At 52.2% G+C, this 19,338-nt stretch overlaps 1 protein-coding gene across 2 annotated transcripts; it reads right to left on the bottom strand.

Moving 5' to 3' along the window:
- Positions 1-360: 360 nt before the first annotated feature.
- On the bottom strand, positions 361-18,278 carry JDP2 (Jun dimerization protein 2). 2 transcript variants are annotated; one of them, XM_051622055.1, is made up of 4 exons: positions 18,091-18,278; positions 6,832-7,055; positions 2,015-2,119; positions 361-1,410 (listed from the first exon to the last, which is right to left on the bottom strand). In XM_051622055.1, the coding sequence occupies exons 2-4, from the start codon at positions 7,030-7,032 to the stop codon at positions 1,225-1,227; spliced, it is 492 nt and encodes a 163-aa protein (XP_051478015.1). In that variant the 5' UTR covers positions 7,033-7,055; positions 18,091-18,278; the 3' UTR covers positions 361-1,224. The 2 variants fall into 2 exon arrangements, with proteins under 2 accessions (XP_051478015.1, XP_051478014.1); XM_051622054.1 differs by lacking the exon at positions 18,091-18,278 and having other exon boundaries at positions 6,832-7,890.
- Between the last annotated feature and the right edge of the window lie 1,060 nt (positions 18,279-19,338).

Below are 19,338 nucleotides of genomic sequence, written 5' to 3'. Positions count from 1 at the left end.
CCCTGCAGCTGCTGTATTCAAGCCTGAAACACAAAGGACCAGGTAAGGATGAGATGGTCTCCCTGTCTCACAGCCCTGCCTTTCCAGCCAGCAAGCCATGCCCTGCCTGCCCTCTTCAGTGCAGCAGTGAGCTACTTCTTGCTTGACAATGATCAGAGTTGCCTCTGAGGCTCCCAGCTTCCCCAGGGTGAATTTCCTTGGCCCATGGCTGCTAACCCAAAGAACCACAAAACCAACTCCACCATCCCACTCAGCCAGGAATGCACCCAGCATGGTCAGACCTGGCACGTGCTGCCACAGCGCTGAGCTCTGGTCAGAGCCCACCGTGGCCTGACCCAAAGTGAGCACAGAAGGACGGTATATGTAAAGGTAACATTTACTGAGAGATACAGAACTGAGTATTATGAAGGACATACATGGATGGAGAGGGCAGAGACACCTCTGCAGAGGGTGGCCTGGACCCCCTTCCCAGCGCCCCAGGGGAGGAGTGGGACGCTACCAGACAAGTAACACAATGGAGATAACTGTGGCATATGCATTTGTAACAAACAGACCATCATAACATACATTTCTATAGGATCACATCTAGTGATTATATAAATCCATATAGAGATCGCTGTATAAAAACTTTGTAAAAAATACTTTTAAAAAAGTGTAAAAATGTGCATTCAAAAGCACGGCCGACAAGGACAGCTGGGCTGTAAACATTATACTGAGAGTGTGCTTGTGGGGGGCGCCTGCGCCGCCGAGCCCCGACAGGGCTGCCCACCAGACGGGGCTGCGTCAAGTGTTTGTGGTTCTTGGCTGGGGTTTCTCTCCAGAGCACATGCCAGGAGCAGCAGCAGCCCCCGGGCAGGGCACCAGTGGGCACCTGCCCCTGCCTGCAGCCCCTGCTCCCCACAGGGCACCTGGTCCTCGTGGGATGTGCTGCAGCAGCATGGGTCCCCGGAGCCACGAGCAGGCTGAAGGGCCATGATGAGGTATCACAGGGACATTGCCCTCACCGAAGCTGCTAGCCCTGCTCCCGGGTTCAGCCTCAGAGTACATGGTTGACAGGTTCCTGATCTTCGCTGTTCCCATATTTGTTTGGTCCATAGTTCACAAGGAAGTCCACTGGGCCCTGGCTGCAGCAGGCCTGGGTGCACAGTTCTTCATACAATACATACATTAGAGACCCTGGAAGACCCTGCGCCACTGTCTCCTCCTCCTGGCCCAGTGCCACCTTCACTTCTTCTCTAGCTGCTCCAGCAGCGGGTTGGCTTCGCTCTCGGGCGTCTTGATGCTGTCTGTCCTCACAATGCAGGTGGGACGGTGTCGGTTCAGCATCAGGATCAGTTGCTGCCTCTCCTGTTTTAGCTCTTCTATCTGGGCCTTCAGCTCAGCGTTCATGAGCTCCAGACGCTCGGACTCCTAGCAGGACAAAAACACAACCATATGTGATTTCACTCTAACAGGAGAAGATACAAGGAGACACAATTTGGCCGATGAGCCACCTCTGCTCAGTGCTGCCCCTCACCTCTGCAGCACAGGAGCAGCCTGAAGACCTGCAGCAAGGTTTTGTGAGAGTTCTTCTGCCTTGGGGTCATGAGTGAGAGGGCATCTGGCCTCTGATCAGGGAAGCCTTCAGGAATCTGGGCAAGAGGCCAGCACACTGTTGACCCCTGTCCTGTGCCACACTCCCATGGCTGATCTTGCTACAGCACTGAGACACAGATGCTATCAGCCCTCCCTCCCTCAAGGCCAGAGCCCACTTCCAGTTCTCTCCATCCCTGGCAGCAAGGAGAAGAGGAATGCCTGTGAGCTCTGCCTGGGCATGCACATGGCCAACACCTTCACAGCCCCATGGAAAGGGGGTGGCAACAGGCCCATATTTTCTCAGATAAGGAGGGTACAGAAGGAAGGGGAGACAGAGGGGCAGTTCAGGAGGGAGTGTTGCTTGCAGCTGGGGCCCCTTTCTATGGAGATGCTCCCATCAAGGTCCCTGTCATGCCCTGGGACAGATCAGGGCACTCACCCGTTGCAGGAACTCCGTCCTCTCCTTCTTCTTGTTACGACATCGTGCTGCTGCTACTTTGTTTTTCTCCCGGCGCCTTTTCCTCCTCTCCTCTTCCTCATCCAGCTGCAACGAGACAGAGAAGCTCAGGTCAGAGCCTGAGTTGTGGGGCAGGGCAGATAGCAGCCCCACTGGTGGCAGATCCAGGAGAGGGCTAGCAGCCACCCATGCCAGTGTCCACCAAGAACGTGATCTAATCCTCACTAGAAACCAGGCATGCTGCTGCCACGGCCTCTGACTCCACTCTGTGGGGATATGGGAGACCAGTGCAGGACCCCCAGCTGGGGACCTGGCTGGCAGGGGAGAGACAACTCTTTGGAGGGCTGCTCCCTCCCTAAGAGAGGGCAGAGACAAGGGGAACAGAGGCCCAACTCCCAAAGACAGGCACAGCTTGTGACACAGAGTTCTACAAGCACAGCTGTGTGAGAATAGCTATTCAAAGCATCACACACACAGACAGTGTGAGAGGCAGGGAAACCTGAAAGATACCCCAGTTGGGCCTGGCTGTTGCTCTGCTACCAGAGCATGGGACTGTCTGCTCCAGCTTCAGCTCTGGCCAAGTCACAGGGCCACCACAGTGAGGTGGAGACAGGTCCTGCATCCCCTGTAATGAAGCAGGACAGAGCAGTGCCTGAGCTTTTCACCACGACTCCATTGCTATGTGCTGTCTGACTCAAACCACACAGGCCATGCCAATAAATCCTATGGGCTGGAAACCCATAATCAAAGTATTTAGGGATATTTATTACAAAGCCTGTGTAAATGGCCTATGGCATGCTTACATCCAAGAACCCAAACCAGCTCCTTCAAGAAATATCTGAGTGCTGGAAAGCCCTGCAAAGTTAACATCCAGGTTACACTCTGCAGCACAACTAGAGAAGAAAAGGTCCCAGGTGCCTTCATCCACGTTTGGCCCAGGACTCCAAAATTTGACATGTAGAATTGAACGGCCTTGTTTCCATCAACTGATACCTGACAGCATGCATCTTTTTAAATGCAGTGGCAGCAACATTTGGTTTATGAGCACTTCCACAGCCTATTTGCACCTTCTCTAAGGGCAGCTCCAGTCTGAGAAGGCAGCTGCATTCTTCCCTTCATAACCCCCCAAGTCAGTGTGGTTGAGGGCCCCAGACAAATCTCCCACAACCCACATCATAGAATCATGGAATGGTTTGGGTTGGAAGGGATCTTAAAGATCATCTAGATCCAACCCCTCTGCCATCTCAACAGCTTAGTTGCTTTAGTGCCTGGGCTTAGTCATCTCAAAAGGAAAGTCAGAGATACCCAATGCCAAGGCCACAAAGTGGTGTTAGGAATGGGGGACACCAGATTGCTCACACATAGGTACACCAGTGGTGCCTACAGGAAACAAAAGCTGCAGGTGCCATTGTCCACAGCAAACTGCACACTGCCAACATTCACCAAGTCCAAAGCCCACTAATCAAAACATCTCAATGTGATGTGCAAGGACAGTATGAAACATTGACTTGGCAGAGTCAAGGAGAAAGGGTACCTTAAGTAAGCTGCATGTCCAATATGCATGATGTAGCATGCTTTAGAAGACAATATCTAAGTTTTATAGCACCAATAAGCTTTTTGATTTTCTCTACCTTACTTACTTTGCATTATATCAAAGTTGCTATTTTAGATGGGGCTAAAATATTAAGCAAAGTCAGTACAAGCTATGCACAGACTTCCACAATACTGGGCTGCCACCATTCCTTTGCCAAGGCAGTGCCATGGGGCACCACGCACCACACATGGGTGAACCAGGATGGAAACTGCACTGATACCCCCAAGTCCAGTTAGAAATGGCCAGCTCTCACTACATCCATGTAACTCAGACATGGAAGGTGTTAACAGAAGCGATCAGGAAGAATTCAGCTCAACACTCTGCTGCCTTTTCCTCCTGGCATGACTAGGATATCCCACAGCAAAGTACAAGCAGCTCTTACAAAATTTCCACACAGAGTTTGAGGTGGATATCAGGGTAGCCACCATTCCCCTCAACACATATACCAAGCCCTCCTCTACTCCTTAGATAGCTTCTTTGCCATTTAGTTCAAGGATTATTAGAAGAGTGCAGAGAGGGAACATGTGCTCACAGCTCTAAAGCTCAAGAAATACACTCCAAAACTCCTGAAAAGTACATCTTGTGTTGTAACACAAACTGGAAGAGCAAATAGTGACTGCACAAGCCTCACCATCTCCCTGGAAACTGCCTGACACATTTCCATGCCCTGATGCTCCATTCAGTGAGGATCAAAGAATAAGTGACCTGTCCCTGTCCCTTTCAGCTTCCCCTCCATCCCACAGAGGGCACAGCAAAGGACTGTGTCCTTCAGATGGGGTACAGATGTTCAAGGAGGGTGGCTCAGCACAGAGAGTGGCAGCTTGAACTCTTGGCTCTGCTTTTTGACCACAGCTTCTGTAACTTCAAGAAAGTAGGTTTCCCCCTCTCTGCTTCTGCTTTATTTTTGTTAAAAAAGGTGACATGGCCCCATGGGAGATCTCCACGGGAGCCCTGCAGCCAGAAGGTCTGGGGTGACCTCCTGAATTGCTTCAGTCAGAAGTGTCAGGGACAGAGGTGATCATCAGCCTGAGAGGCAGGGCTCTGTCCCACAGGAAGCAGCCCAGGTGGGTTTTGATGGCAGAGAAGCCCAGCAGCACCCATCTCCAGCCTGCCCCATGGGGCTGTCCACCACCCTGCAGGGAAGCCAGCACCCTCTGGGTGAGTTCTGTGCACACTCCCAGGCGCAAACATGCCAGTGCAAAGAGATGCTGGTCCCCCCAGCACAGCAGAGAAAGCTGCCTGTGCCCCAGCCGGCAGGGAGCAGCTGGCCCTCTCAGGCACCATGCGGAGCAGGGTGGTGCTGGTACCCAGCGTCCTCAGGCTCTGCCTCCCTGGGAAAGGAAAGCAGCTGCTGGCTGCGCTGCAAAATTATGCGTGGGCAGCTTCTTGGCTACTCATGGGATAAGCAGCTACTGCTTCAGCTCCCCCAGGCTTTTGCTGCAAAGCCTGTGCCAGAGGCAGCTCCATTTGCTCTCCTCAGCTCCTTGGCTTCACAGGTCATGCAGGGGAGGAACAGGCTGCAGGAAAGGCGGCCACGCAGGGGCTGCCAGTGGATTTCCCCTTATCTGTCCTCCACATGGTGTTTTAACAACTGGCTTGGAGGACACTTCGCTCTTACCTGCTGCAGGGCAGAGCTGCCCTGTCCCTATTATGCAAAGGCCAGTGAGACCACATCCCCACGCCCACCAACCAATGCAGCTGTTGCAGGGTCAGCTCAGGGGCCTGAGGTGCCCCAGGAAAGGAGCTGTGCCCAGGAAGACAGCACAGCTACAGACTCCCTCCTTCTTTCCCTACCCATGAAGCAAGGTGAGCACTGCACCTCGTTTGCTGCGTGATACCCAGTCCAAGATGTTGGCACAGCAGTTGGCTTCAGCTGCCAACCCATGACTGCTTTGTCCATAGAGGGACCAAAGCCATCAGCATTCCTCAGGCCATTCCAACAGCCTGCCACAGCACCCTAGCCTCAGCTCCTGCCATTGCAAAGCTGCCTAGGTTTGCTCCGTGGGATGCTGCATGAGCTGACCAGACACTTCCTTGGGCACAGAGCTCCTGTGCAGGGTGATCAGACAGACTTTATCATACCAGTTGTCTCCACAGGAGTCCACCGCATGGGTCTGGGGAGAAGGAACAAGCACACTCCCCACAGGCTGAGGGTCCTGCTAAGCTTTTGCCATAGGACTTGGGCCAATCCAAGTGTCAGCGCCATTTGGAGAGCAGGGTGCTCTATGGAATGGATGCTTTAGCCCCTTCAGCTCAGAGGTCATCACGGGTAGCTTTTCACATCATCTAGCACCTCCTTGCTGACATCTCCAGAGAAGGCATGTCACCCCATCCTCACACAGCATCATCTGACATATCCTCACACAGATGTAAATGCACTGTTCAGAAGCTTGTTTATCTGACCTTCCAACAGCAACTAACACCCTCACCAGTGTGGGGCCTCCACACTGATGAGTTCCCAGCTCTGTCTGCAGGCAGTGAGAGGTGCAAACACTCATCACCAGTACAGCAAGGGTCAAGGAGTCAAAGACTGGACAACCCACACAAGACAACCACACAAGCAAAATGCTGTGCAAGTGTCTCCCAGGCTCCTGCAGCCTGGTTCTGACATGCCAGCCTGCAGTACTGAGCAGAAGCTGCCCAACATCCTTATCCCAGAAACCCCAAGGTGAAGCCAGGGCCACCCCGAGCCGTGAGGCAGGGGCAGCCCCAGCCAGTAGAGTCTGCAATACAAGCTGAGTTACAACTGCTGCTCAGCACTGCTCACCCATATGCCTCATGCCTGCAGGAAAGGCAACACCAACCCCAGCAGCACCAGGGGCTTCTTGGCACCTGAGATGGGATGAAAGCATCACGTGAGCCCTCTGATGGGCTGTGCGGCTTCTCCTTTGGGTGCATCAGACACTGCTCCACAGACAGGGTCTGAGTTTAGCTGGCTGCCAACCACTGCATGGGACCGGTCAGGTCTGAGGCCACCACTCCCAGCCCATGCCCCAGGGACGGAAATTCAGGCATGGGGAAGAGGCAGCTGGTGGAGCAGCTGCTGACACATGTAAGCATCACCAAACAGGCAGTGTCACATGCTTATAAAATACGTTTCTGGTCACCCTGGCAGGAAACCCAGGCACAGGCAGGAGAGAATCTCAGGCAGGTGCAGGCAACAGCCCTGCAGGGCCATCTACAGCCAGCAGCCCCTGAGACTCACCTCACTTTTCACAGGCTGGGGTCTCTTCCCAAGCTTCACCTCCAGGAAGTGGAGCGGTGAGATCATGGCCCCGATGTTGCGGATGTCAGCGTACTTGAGCTCCTCGGCGGTCAAGGCTGTGCCCGGCAGCCCCGTCAAGGGGCCCAGCCCAGGCAGCGCGCCGGCCGTCAGGGACGGGTCTGGGATCTGTCCTGGCATCATAGCAAGGAAAACAGCTTCGTGGGCTGCAGAGAGAGCAAGACATAGTCTGTTACAACCCAGGCACAGGGCCTCACGACATGGCATGAGCCAAATATATTCTGCAGTCCCATCATTCAATGGGGTGTGAAACAGGGAAAGCAAATGCTTTTCCCCAGGGATGACAAAAGCAAGGACTAAGCAGAACCTGGGTGACAAAAAAACGAAACATATGCATCCTGCTTGGAAGGATATGCTACTGGTGTGTAGATCATGAAGGGAAGAGACCTGAGAGGTAAAGCACCAGAGGAACAGGAAGTGTCTGCAAGGACAGTGATGTGGTCCCATGGACTATGGGTTGAGGCACACCTCTCTCTGGAGTGCAGAAGATCAAGATTTGCTCTTAACTAAGTTTCAATTAATGTGCAGGTTATTAATGCAAGAAGAAAATGGCACAAAGAGGATCACAGTATGCTTTAGGCTGGATTTCTTCTAGGCATGCTAAGCCTGCTGGCCAGGGCTGGGACACAGCACATGAGGACCAGGGATAAAACTGCAAGGGAAAAACCTGCCACTGAACAAACATCTCCCAGCACAGACATTAGGAAGCAAAGGCTGAAGAGGAGGGAAAATGGAGCAAGGTGGAAAAGGCTTTTTCTATCAGGCACAAAAAAACATTGCAGCACAAGTGAGAATAGAATCACAACAAGCTTTGGCAAGTCACTTACAGGCAGAAGAAAGGAAGTTACTAGGAAATGTGAAGAACAAGCAGCTGAGAGATAAAGAAATAAAATTATACCTAAAATGGGAAGCCCATAAAGCTAGAGCTGTTATATCACCAAAAAAGCAATGAGAGCAGGTGGTTGTTGGCTACAGTGCAAGTCCACCCCAGCTTGTGTAACTGGCCTGGGACATTCACAAGTGACCCAGTTACAACATGCAGAGTCAACTTCTGTCCACACAGCAACCATTTTCCCCCACCCTCAACTCAACCACATGTCCCAGTGCTTGTGCACTGCTCTCCTTGCTCTGCCCAGCTAGACTGGTCCCAGCACACTCTGGAAGCCTCCAGGCATTCACTCCATCATGCCCCTGCACCAGGAGGCACCCACACAGCAAAGAGAGGGAAATGTCAGGAGAGGGAAACAGGCTAATGGAGTTGACCCAGAAACTCACAGAGCAGCTTCCCACAACCAGCAGAGCCAGTCACAAGGCAGGATTCAACGAGCAGTTGGGCAAACTCATGGAAGAGGAGTCCACAAAGGACTATCAGTCACATCAGTCTGCACAAATTCCTGGAAGTTCTGACAGAACCGACTACCAGAGTGAGGAGGAACAAGTTGCCCAGGGAAGTTGTAGATGCCCCTTCCCTGGCAGTGTTGAAGGCCAGGCTGGATGGGGCTTTGAGCAACCTGATCTAGTGACTGGTGTCCCTGCCCAAGGGCCCTTCCAACCAAAACCTATGATTCTATGAGGTGCACAAAGCAAGAGATAACATACACTTGCCCTGCTCTTTCCAAAGTATCCACTCTCAGCTGCTGAGAGACCAGGTAATGGGCAATGCAGACTTTTGGTCCAGGCTTTACAGCTGTGCCAAGTGGAGGCACACACACTTTGTCAAGCCAGCTGTCACAGTTGCTCAGCACTTGCCATGCTGGGGTGACAAATCTGCATCAGTACTAGACTGAAAACTTGAATAAAGCTGCATGTGAGATAGAACTGTTGGGTCATGGAGGGACCTCTGGAGATTACCTGGTCCAACCACCCTGCTCAAGCAAGGTCAGTAGAAGCAGGTTTAACAGGGTTAATCATGACAAGCAGAGAACTTTAGGATTTCTTGGTGCTTGCAAATCTCTTTACCAAGGAGATTATTTGGTATATTTAATGTGAAGGAACCAGAGATGTGCAGCTGAAGGGAAGGAAAGCCAATCACACAGGTTAGTCAAGGGTAGAGAGAGGCTAGTGCAAGCTCCACAGCTCCCAGCATGGGTACTGTGCAAGTTGTACTGCCGTGACTGACAAGGGGATTTGCATCAGAGAGCCCCTGCAAGCTGCAATATACTGTGAGCTGTCATACACTCTCATCTGTGAATGAAGAGGACTAGGTGTCAGCATGAGAAGTCCTCTGGCAAAGTTTGCTCAGCACACAGCAGCAGTGACCAACAGGTCTTGAGAAAGAGGATGGAGAGCAAATGCAGCAATACCATGACCATAAAGCAGTTAGCAAAGCAAGCCCTCTGCTCTGGTCATCCTTCTGGAGGAGAGACCAGAAAGGGGAGAGAAGGCCAGTGCTCAGCAGTACTGGTGTGCAAGGGGAGGAAGCTGGGCCCAGAGGAGGTGATCTGCACAAGGAAATTAAAACCTGAAAGAGAGAAAATGGGAAAGACAGGAGAGATGAGTAACTTCTGAAGTGAAGTGATACTACCTGAGGAAATAGATTCCTGCCCCTTTGGTGACAAAAGAAAGGGAAAATACTTGGTAATGGTACTTAAACTCAAAAAAGTCTACGTGTCAGCTCGTTGAGATTGCAAGGACTTAAACTGATCCAAAGTACTCCTTCTTCCATAGCTGTCTCTGTATCAGGCAGCTGTAATTCCACATGTGCAGTGGTTACATTGTACAGTGTCAGGAGATGCCTGCTTGCAGCAGGACTCTGAAGCTGTACACTACCTCTCTGCCCTTCCTTTCAGGCCTATACCTGCCTAAGATGCTTCCCTCCTCCAGAAACCAGGCACCATCCTGCCCTAGGCTGCACTCCAGACAGAAAACTGCAGAAAGTTAGTTGGCAACTGTGCCTAAATCTCTACCATCTTCCTCAGAGACTACCCCTCTTCAGCTGGACAGTGCTGGGTGAGGGAGGTGGTATGGCAAAGGGGAAGTGACTCCAGAGGCCCTTACCAGGACGTACTGCACAGGACTCAGCTGTGTGGAGTCAAATCCAGTCTATTGTTTTGTGATAGCTGCATAGCAGAATGCCATTTCCCAGCTGCTGCCACTAGAATGACATGCTGTGGCACTGGGGAAGAAGCCTGCCAACAGCAGTGCACCCCAGGCCAGCTGCTGCACACCCCCGCACCAGCAATCCCATGGATGCTCCTCCCCAGCTTGAACAGTTTGGGCTTAAGTAAAAATTTTTTTAAAAAAAGGTAGCTGGAGTGTATGAACAGCTCTTCAAGTCTCCCTCCTGTGAATTCCATGTGTGAGTTGCTATGGCACACACCACTTTGGGGCCCCAACCCACCCTTCCACAGGCTTCAGGCTGGGGACTGACTTGAGGCCAGCATCGGATGCCTAAATCCATTCCAAACTTGGGGGACCTGTTGTCTTCCATCACGACATGCAGCTGACAGAACCAAGTGCTGGGCTGGATAGTTCAGGTCCTCAGCTAGACCAAATGCAGGATCACTGCAATTTATGAAATAAGGAGGGAAGATAAAAGTGTTCTCCAGACTGTGGGACTACTAGGCCACTTAGCACTCCCTGCACTCCTGAGCCTGGGGCAGCTTCTTGCGACATCTGGCTAAAGATGTGAGAAAACATTGTTTTCTCTGGCCCACCTTTTGCCCCTTCCTCTTTGATCTGGTAGCTTCATATGCTTTGCAATAGCCTCCACAGCAGTGTAGCATAAAGCACAGGTCAGAGAGAAGGAGCTGGCCCAGTACCTAACATGATCTATAAAACTTCTCCTGGATCCAGGGACTGAACTGCCAGAGCCCACATCACACCTGCAGCAGTGCAAACTAAATCTAAAGCTGTTCAAACCAAAGCACCAGGAGCTATCTGGAAGAACATGAACCTGCACATTAAGATGAGCTGAGAACCAGATGGGAAGGGGGTAAGTGACTTCTACAAGTGACATCTTGCTCAGGGGTCAGGAAGCTCAGGAAGACATTGAGAACTGCCAAGAGTCAAGCTGAGTTAGTCCTTTGAGAGGAACATAAAACCATCCCCAGCAGGGCTTTAACCACAGATACAAGAAGGGAACAAGGAGAGGTGCTGTCCCTCTCTGCAGAGCAGGGGTGCAGTGACAGATCATCCCACTCAGCCCTTGATGGCCTTCAGACCCAGGCACTGTCACTCCCTGCTGATCAGAGGGACTCTCTTGTTCTGTTCCTTTTGCCTCTTCCTCCTGTAAGAGAGAGGGTTTCCTTTCATCCCAAGTCCTGGATACTTTCACCTTCTTTTCTGGTTAACACTAGAGGTAAGAAATTGCACTTTGATCATCTCAAAAAAGCCAAGGCATGCAATTATATTTACTACTTTGGTCTTCTTCCCAAGGCTGTTGCCCTGCCCTGCCTGCCTACAGCTCCAGTATATTTCTACCACATTTGCATGGTAAGGCAGAAATAACTTACAAGTTCAAGATCTGAATTTGATCTTTATGTTGCAGTTCTTCAGTAGCCACATCTTGCTAGATGGGACAAATATGGCTGGTGCCTTGCCAATTCCTAATTCCTTTCTGCATATGCTCTTGCAGTGTTTGTTATTTCTAAGGCCCATGAACCAATTCATCTCTATATTCCTTCCCTTTCTAACACAGTGCTTTAGCTGGGTTTTTTACTAGATTTTTTTTTTCCATAACTGATTATTAACCCAGTCTTTTTTCCTCAATGCCAGGCAGCCTTTCAGTGACTCCTTACATGAGCTGAGAACCATTGTGTCTTCAGTAAAACCTAGCTTTCTGGTGTCCTACAGCTGAACCACACAATTCCCGCATTGTCTCAGCGGTGCTTTTTCACGTAACGAAGCCAACAGCAAAGCAAAGCAGCAAGAGGAGAGAGAATGTGCAGTCTTACATCTGACACTGGGATCTGCATGACGCCAGCTGCTCAAGTTTACATTCACCATAGCTGTGCCTTCTGCACTGATGCTATTCATCATTTCGTGCCACGACATCAAGATGCTCCAGAGTGAATCAGGAGACAGAGAAGGCTTTCTTAAAACTTCAGCGATGAGCAGCTTGTGTCATTCAATGCTCTCTTCAGCAACTATCCTTACAGCAAAAATCTGGTCAACACATGATTTCATGGGTCAAAATGCAGTTTGTTTCCTTAGCTTTGCTTCTACACTCCCCTTGTTCTGGTAAAAATGCTGTAACACAAGATGACCTCTTGCCGAAATGTCTGTAAACCCTCCTAATTATTGCAGTCACTTTTGCATCCTTGCTTTGGCATTGTTCTTGTTGTGATCTCGGTCCAGAGCAGGTCAAGCTCAGTTATTTTATCAACATTCTCACCCCCCAAAAGCTGGCACAGTACATTTCCCTTGCTCACCTTGTTTTTGCTGCTTTTTTCCCACCAGTGATGAGTGTTTCTGTGCTTTGTTCCCCAATCATGTCCTTATGGTCAACAGTTAGTGACAGTGATTGATTTAATATTTCTTAAAGGCAGTGCCCATGGCTCTTAGTTTTTCTCCTATTGCCAGGGTCTGCTATCTTCTGGAGCCCACAACCTAGTGGGAAGAAGCTTTGCCAAGTTGTTACTGTCCATACAGTTGCTCAGCTTCCTCGGTGATACTGTGCCTGCATATCCTCCTATTCTTTCTCCTGCAACTCTAATCTTCTTCCTTTCCTTTCCTTTCCTTTCCTTTCCTTTCCTTTCCTTTCCTTTCCTTTCCTTTCCTTTCCTTTCCTTTCCTTTCCTTTCCTTTCCTTTCCTTTCCTTTCCTTTCCTTTCCTTTCCTTTCCTTTCCTTTCCTTTCCTTTCTTCCCATAGTGATTTTTCTGCTGGAGGACTCTTTTTGTTGTTTTGCTTGGGTTTTTTTTGTGGGTTCTCTTTTGTTGTTGTTGTTTTGGTTTTTTTTAAGAGCTGGTGTTTGCACAGCAGTTACACCATAAATCAAATGTGCATAGGCATAATCTATGTAACCTAGCAGCCCCAGGGACTTGTACTCCAGTTGCTACCCTGTATTCACACCCCTCCTGCCACCTCTTCAGTGCTGTTCTTACCCACAGACTAAAACTGGCACAGGAATGCCTACCTGTGTAGAATTCATACATTCATTTTCCTGTGCAGAAACTGCCTTGGTTTGTACCCACCGTTCCCCGAGCACCATCCTGTCCACCTTTGCTCATCCAGAGGTGCCATTTGCTTCTTTATAAGCCCAATGCAGTTGCTGCTGCGTCAACAGCATCATCATGCAGAGAGGACCACAACCTCCCAAAGCAGGCTCTGACAGTCACACTTCAATCTGAATTGCCATTACTGTCTTATCTCTGCTCTCAGCTTTCTTGACGAGAGTGAGGGCTGTTTGCAACCTTATTTTCAACATAGCTTTCCATAAATCATGGTTTCTTCCAACATAAGCTATTTTACATGCTCTGACACCTGCAGTGGCTGATCCAAGTACCATTCCGATGCTCAGAGAGCCAGTCTAGCACCTAATATTGCCAGCCAGCAGATTCTGACACTCTGTAAATACCATCATGTTTCTCTTTGCCCATGTTAAGTGCTGTGCTAAGGCAAAGTCTGTCCTGCCAGCCCTTCTCCATGCTGCCTACAGAACCAAGGCTGTGCTTGCCTGTTGTTCTCTCACTCCAGGCTCCACCTGGGTGCCTGCCATTACTTGTCAGCTGCCATGCATCAGAGCACTGCCAAGGCCTGCAAGTCACCATACAAGTGAGCTTTAATCTCTTCACCAGTGTGTTAGCACTTAACATACTATCATCATTTGTATGCACAGTCTTGGAGCACCTAAGTCACACCAACTGGCCTTTCAACTGATCCTGACCAACAGGCAATAATTGTGCTGTAGACAACAGTAGTGCTACTATCCATGAGAAGCAACTTCTGGTTCCTTAGATTTCACTATGGTTTTATTGTAAGGTTTACTTTTTTTAGCTTCTGGCTATCAAGTTCACTCACCCTGTATTTCATGCACTGCATCTTTTTAGTTCCTTCTGTAGGCAGAAGGATGATTTATATGAAAGTCCTTTCCTGACATGCCCAACTTGTCATGCTCCAAGAATGTAACTTCCTAAACAAAGACAGGGCAGTTGGCTATCACTCCTCTGAAACAGAGAGTCACTTGCTTTTTTCCATCTGGATCTTCTGGCTGGGGAGACTGCAGGGTGCTGAGGATCACAGGAGCCTGCAAACCTTCCACTTCAAGGTTCAGCCCTGAGCAAATGCCAAGTTAAACACAATGAAGCTAGAGGCAGAAAGCCACTACCCCATACTCCCACTGCCACAAGTACTGAGCCAAGCAATTAAGAGTTTTCTTCTGTTGTTCAAAATCCAATACTCTCCCATTCCCATGCAACTGCTATCTGCTCTAGATACATCTGGTGCATCTAGTTTTAAGTAGTACCTTACAGCAGGTCACCCCATCTCCTGTCTAGCTTCTTCTGGTCTCTACTGCTAAAAGCAGTAACTTGCAGTGCCAGTGCCAAAGGGCACACTGATCAGTGGCAAGTTTATTTGCCAGCCACCAGAACACAGCAGCAGCCAAGCCCTGTGGCTGCCATCAGCCTTTTCAGATACTCATGCAGTATTGCTGGCAAACATGGACTTTAACAACTGCCACTGTGCATTCATCCATTCATCTGCTGAACCTTTTGATGCCAAGGAACCCACTACCTGCAGTGTACTGAAGAGCTACAGTGACACCCTATGGGATAGAACTGTGCATGCTTGCCCTTTACCAGGGACCTAATATTACTTGGCAGTTTATGGCATCAGGGAGATTCCACTCTATTTAACAACCAGTTCAAGGTTAAGTTTAACGAGCACAGGATGGCTTACCAAGTGCACTGAGCTGCAGCGTGCCACCTCAGTATGTGAGACACTGGAGTACCTCACTACCTTCACCCTCCTCTTCCATTCCAAGAGGGAGAGACAGCTTTTACAACCAGGCCCTGGGTTTGCAAGGTCAAAGAAGCACCTGTGCCCTTTCCCACAGATGCCCCCAGATGCTGCCCTTGCTGTTCCACTCCTCTTATGGGCAAGCCCATGTGGTGCAAGAAGAACTGCAGGGTTTGTCAACAACCAAACATGCAATGTCCTGTCCCAACAGCTCAAGCTCCACTGAGTGGACTGCAGAGTGACATTGTCAAAGAAAGGAAGGAGCTGTGAAGGATGGTTCTTCAGGAGATGGAAGGCTAAACCCATTTTGAGTGGGAACCATCTGGCTCAGTCCTGCACATCTAGTTTCACACAGACAGCAGGAGGAACATCCGAGTAATTCACAGACAGAGGCTATGAAAAGCTTTCTGAAAACAGGACTGCAGAGAGCCTTACTGCCTCCCTCTTCTTCTCCACCAAGAAAGGTATGCAGCTCCCTACACTGTACCCACAGGGCAGCCCAGAGTGGGCAGCCCAGAGTGGACAGCCTCTTCTCAGCACAAGTGCAGTTTTGCAGCCCCCCCATCTAACTGAGTCCCAGCATCAGGCCCCCACACCTGCCTCTGTGATGCTTTGACTCCTTAACCACAGTATGACAAGGGAGGATACTGATCCTTCAGTCCTCAACTTTAGAAATACCCACACACTTCCTTTGCCATTAGCAAAGCAGTCAGCTCACAGTCCTTCTTTTTCCCTAAGCATTTTTCTCCATACCTTCACAGGGTAGTAAAAACCTCTAGCTCAGCATTACGCTGCCCCCACCACTGCAATGCAGCGATTGACTTGTAAGCAACCTGTGACAGCAGGGTTTTGTACAGCACCTAGCATAGCAAGGCTTCTCTGTTGCCATAATCAATTGCAATAACAGCAAAAAAATTGCAATTAATTTTCACAGCATTACTATTACTGTTACTATTGCTGTTGTTATTATTAGATACTGCAATTGATTATTTATGGCAGACAATAATGCTGTACCACCCACTGGACGGCAGTACAGAGCAGGAAGGTAAAAGCTATCCTGTTTCTTGCCAGAAGCAGCTCAAAGGGATTTGAGGAGGAAGGAATATCCTGATCTCAGCTAGGCTGCAACTCAGACGTTGAGGTTAACAACTGACTTGTTGAAATCCCCCAGGACGTTCCATGACCACATGTGGTCAGGGCTGGAATCTTTTTCAAGAAGACAACCCTACTCCGGCACAGAGCTCTCTGCCCTGGGGGCCAAGGATGGCCTTAGAGATGAGAGGCCCTCCCCTACAGACTCCTCAAAATTATGCCCTGAATGCCAGGATCACCCACAAAGACCTCTAATCCATATAAGGACCAGCTCTGGCTAGTTTGCAATAGCCGTGCTCAGCTGAGAGGCCCATACGGACCTTCAGCTCCCTGGCTGCATGTTAAAATAGCCTGCAGTGTTTGTATTGATACTCTGGACAGTCCAAGCAACTGAGAAATCCATGCAAGCAGCGAAAGACAGATGGCACCAGGTTTGCCGTGCCCTCTCCTTGCTGCACTAGCACTGCAGGACACGTGCAGACTGGCAAGGGATCCATGCCACACACCATGGCTCTGCCTCCCTTGCTTTTGAGGCCAGGTTCACTGAGAACAGCCTACTGCAGTGATAAGAGCTTCTCAAAAGCTTCACACTCAAGATTCTGCCTGCTGCCAAGTACCTGGCCCAGACAATGCACCTAAAGAAGCAAACACTAGCAGAGGGAAGTGGACCACAAGGCAGATGCTCAGTGCTGCCTGCACTTCAGCAGCCTACCTGGACACGCTGCTCAGGTGGAGAGGGCAGGAGGAGGTAAGAGGTATGAGGGAGTACCTACTCTTCCTTGGCAAGGCCACAGCACAGAGACCTTTGCATTCTACATGGCGGGAAACAACACTGAGCTGTGAAGAGGAGGGAGAAGCATCCGCAGACATCTCAGCAGGGAGACAGAGGCAACAGCATGCATGTTAACTCTCAGCAGATCCTGTTAATCCCCCAGACTCCAAGAACCTGGGACAACCAATCATTACTTGATGCAGGCACAGTTTGGATGGTGGCTCCTGCACCCACCCACTCATCCTCCATATGGGCAGGTTTTTGCTTTTTTAAATCACTAGGAGTCATACAAAGGACCTAAACTCCAGTGACTGGCATTCCCAGATGTCCCCACACAGGCACTCACCAGCAAATTCCCAGTGCAGATTCTGGCAACGGATTCCAGATGAGAGTTTTTCATGCAAGTTTTCTCAAAACTAGCTAAAAAAACCTGGTCTGAGCTGCAGAAGCATTTGTTTCTGCTGAGCTCTCGGAGTCCAAACACACACGCACACACACACAGTTTGGCAGTAGTTGTGTTCCAGGGCTGGTAATACAAGCCATGGAGCAGGCTGCCAAGACAAGCAAGAGAACGAGCCAGGCCCCATTTCATTGGCCACCATACGCTGCATATGGCCCTGGAACCAGCCAGCACAGTGTTCTCACCCTCCTTGAAGGCATAGGAAACCCTGTGTTTTCAAATACACCTCCACAGGGCCTTCATTAAAGGAAAATGGAAACATAACGTGGCTCTTGCTCTCTTGGTATTTCTCCCTTTCCCCCAGTTTGCTCTCAAACCTATTTCCCTCTCATGGAAAAAGAAAAGTGCCTTCTGGAGCAGACCGTGCAAAAGAATGCAACTTCCATTCAGCTCCATGCTTGACTGCTAAAGCGGACTTGGGACGGAGCGGCGGGGGACCCTCCAGGGCCCCTTTGCCCCCCAGGGCCCCGCGGGCTGGAGGCACAGCCCACCGGCCCGCCAGCCCTCCCCGCGGCACAGAGCGGGCGGCCAGAGGGGTCCGGCCCCTCACGTGCGCGCCCGGCCGACAGGTGAAGCGGCGGCAAGGAGGGCACCCGAAGGCGGAGAGGCCGCTCCCCACCGGCCCCGCAGCGGACAGAAGCGGGGGCAGCAGCCCAGTGCCAGCCCCTCCGAAAAGCAGCCCGAGCCCCCGCGCAGAGCTGGCTGCGGGGGTAGCAGCCCTGCTCCGAGATGCCTGTGCGGCTCTTCGAGCCCCCCGCCCGGGACCCTCGCCATAGCCCCGCGCTGCCCATGAGGGCTGGCAGCCGGGACCCCTCCGCACACGAAGGGCAGCTCCCCGTCCCTCGCCGCGAGGTGCCGGGATGCTCCTCCGGGCGCCCCCTCCGCCCCCCCACCCCCCCTTCTCCCGCCGCAATCCCGGCCCGCCCGGCGCTCCCCCCGTCCGCGCCCGCACCCACCGTGCAGGGGATCGGGCTGCCGGGGTGCCCGCGGGGCCCGGCCGCAGGGACCGGGCGCGGGCTGCGGGCTCAGCCCCGCCGCCTCCGCCGCCGCCCGGCTGCGCGGCGCTGCCCGGGCCCCGCCGGGTGCCGATGTGGGTGCCTCGGCCCGCCGCCCCCCGCCGCCCCGCTGCGCGCCTCCCGCAGGCTGTGGCGGGCGGCGGGGTGGGTTGCATCAGCCCCGGTTATATAGCGGCCCCGGGCTGCGGGGAGGGGTCGGGAATGCGGAACCGGCCGGGCTGCCAGCGCCACACGTCAGGGAGGGCGGGAGAGCGGGGCCGCGGGGCGGGGAGCGCCGCGCAGGGGTGGGACCAGCCGGGGCACCGGCACCCCGACATCCCACACTCGGCACCCCGCATCCCGCCCCCCACAGCCTGGCATCCGGCATCCCCGCATCCTGCACCCTAGGACTCCGCACCCGTCACCGCTTGGCACCCCTGTGCCCTCGCAGCCGGCAGCCCCAGCAACCCCCGGCACCCTCTGGCCCCTCCGCACTACCGCACCCTGGCACCCCGCAACCCTCGACCGGGTGCACTGCCCCCGCGCCCCGCTCCGCGCCCACCGCGCACGCCACGACCCGGTGCCGGGCAGTCCTGGCCACTCGGCCCGGTGCTGCTGCACGGACAGCCCGCAGGGGCAGGCTCTGTGCGGAGCCCCCGCTCCTCAGTCCTGCGCCTGGGAATAAGGAGGGTAAGGACCGGAGAGAGTGGCCAGGGCTCCCCAGCGCCACCAGCACCTCACCCAGGACAGCAAAGCCTCAGGGTCACAGAGGGCCACAGGGCAACCTCGCTGCCCCATGGGAAGCGAGCTCCTTCTCATCTCATGCCAGCCCACCCCAGCCCGGCCTGCTCACGCCCCACACGATGCTGTCACCCCCATACATGGTAAAGGTCTGTCAGCTCCAGCTGTGCCAGCCCTTTGACTGGAATGGAGAGGAGCCAGGAGGAAGCAGAGGGATTCAAGGTTCTCCTGCCCAGCCGATTTGGTCTTTTCTTATCACAGGAACATCCCAGGAGGGACATTGCCTGAGGCACAGGCACACTCATGGTGACCTGTGCTACAGCACCATGATGTCAGGTGGAGATAGAGGAGCAGGTGGCAGACCGGGGCCTTCCTAGTAACTTATTTGAATGGATTTGAATTGTCTCCTTCCTCTTTCTCTCTAACATTGGCCTCTTCCCACCTGGATCTGCGAAACTGTTCTGGGAT

Source organism: Apus apus, chromosome 5 (assembly GCF_020740795.1).
Source record: "Apus apus isolate bApuApu2 chromosome 5, bApuApu2.pri.cur, whole genome shotgun sequence".
NCBI lineage: Eukaryota > Metazoa > Chordata > Aves > Apodiformes > Apodidae > Apus > Apus apus.
The sequence above is the reverse complement of the archived record's forward strand: the minus strand, read 5'-3'. Positions and strand labels throughout refer to the sequence as shown.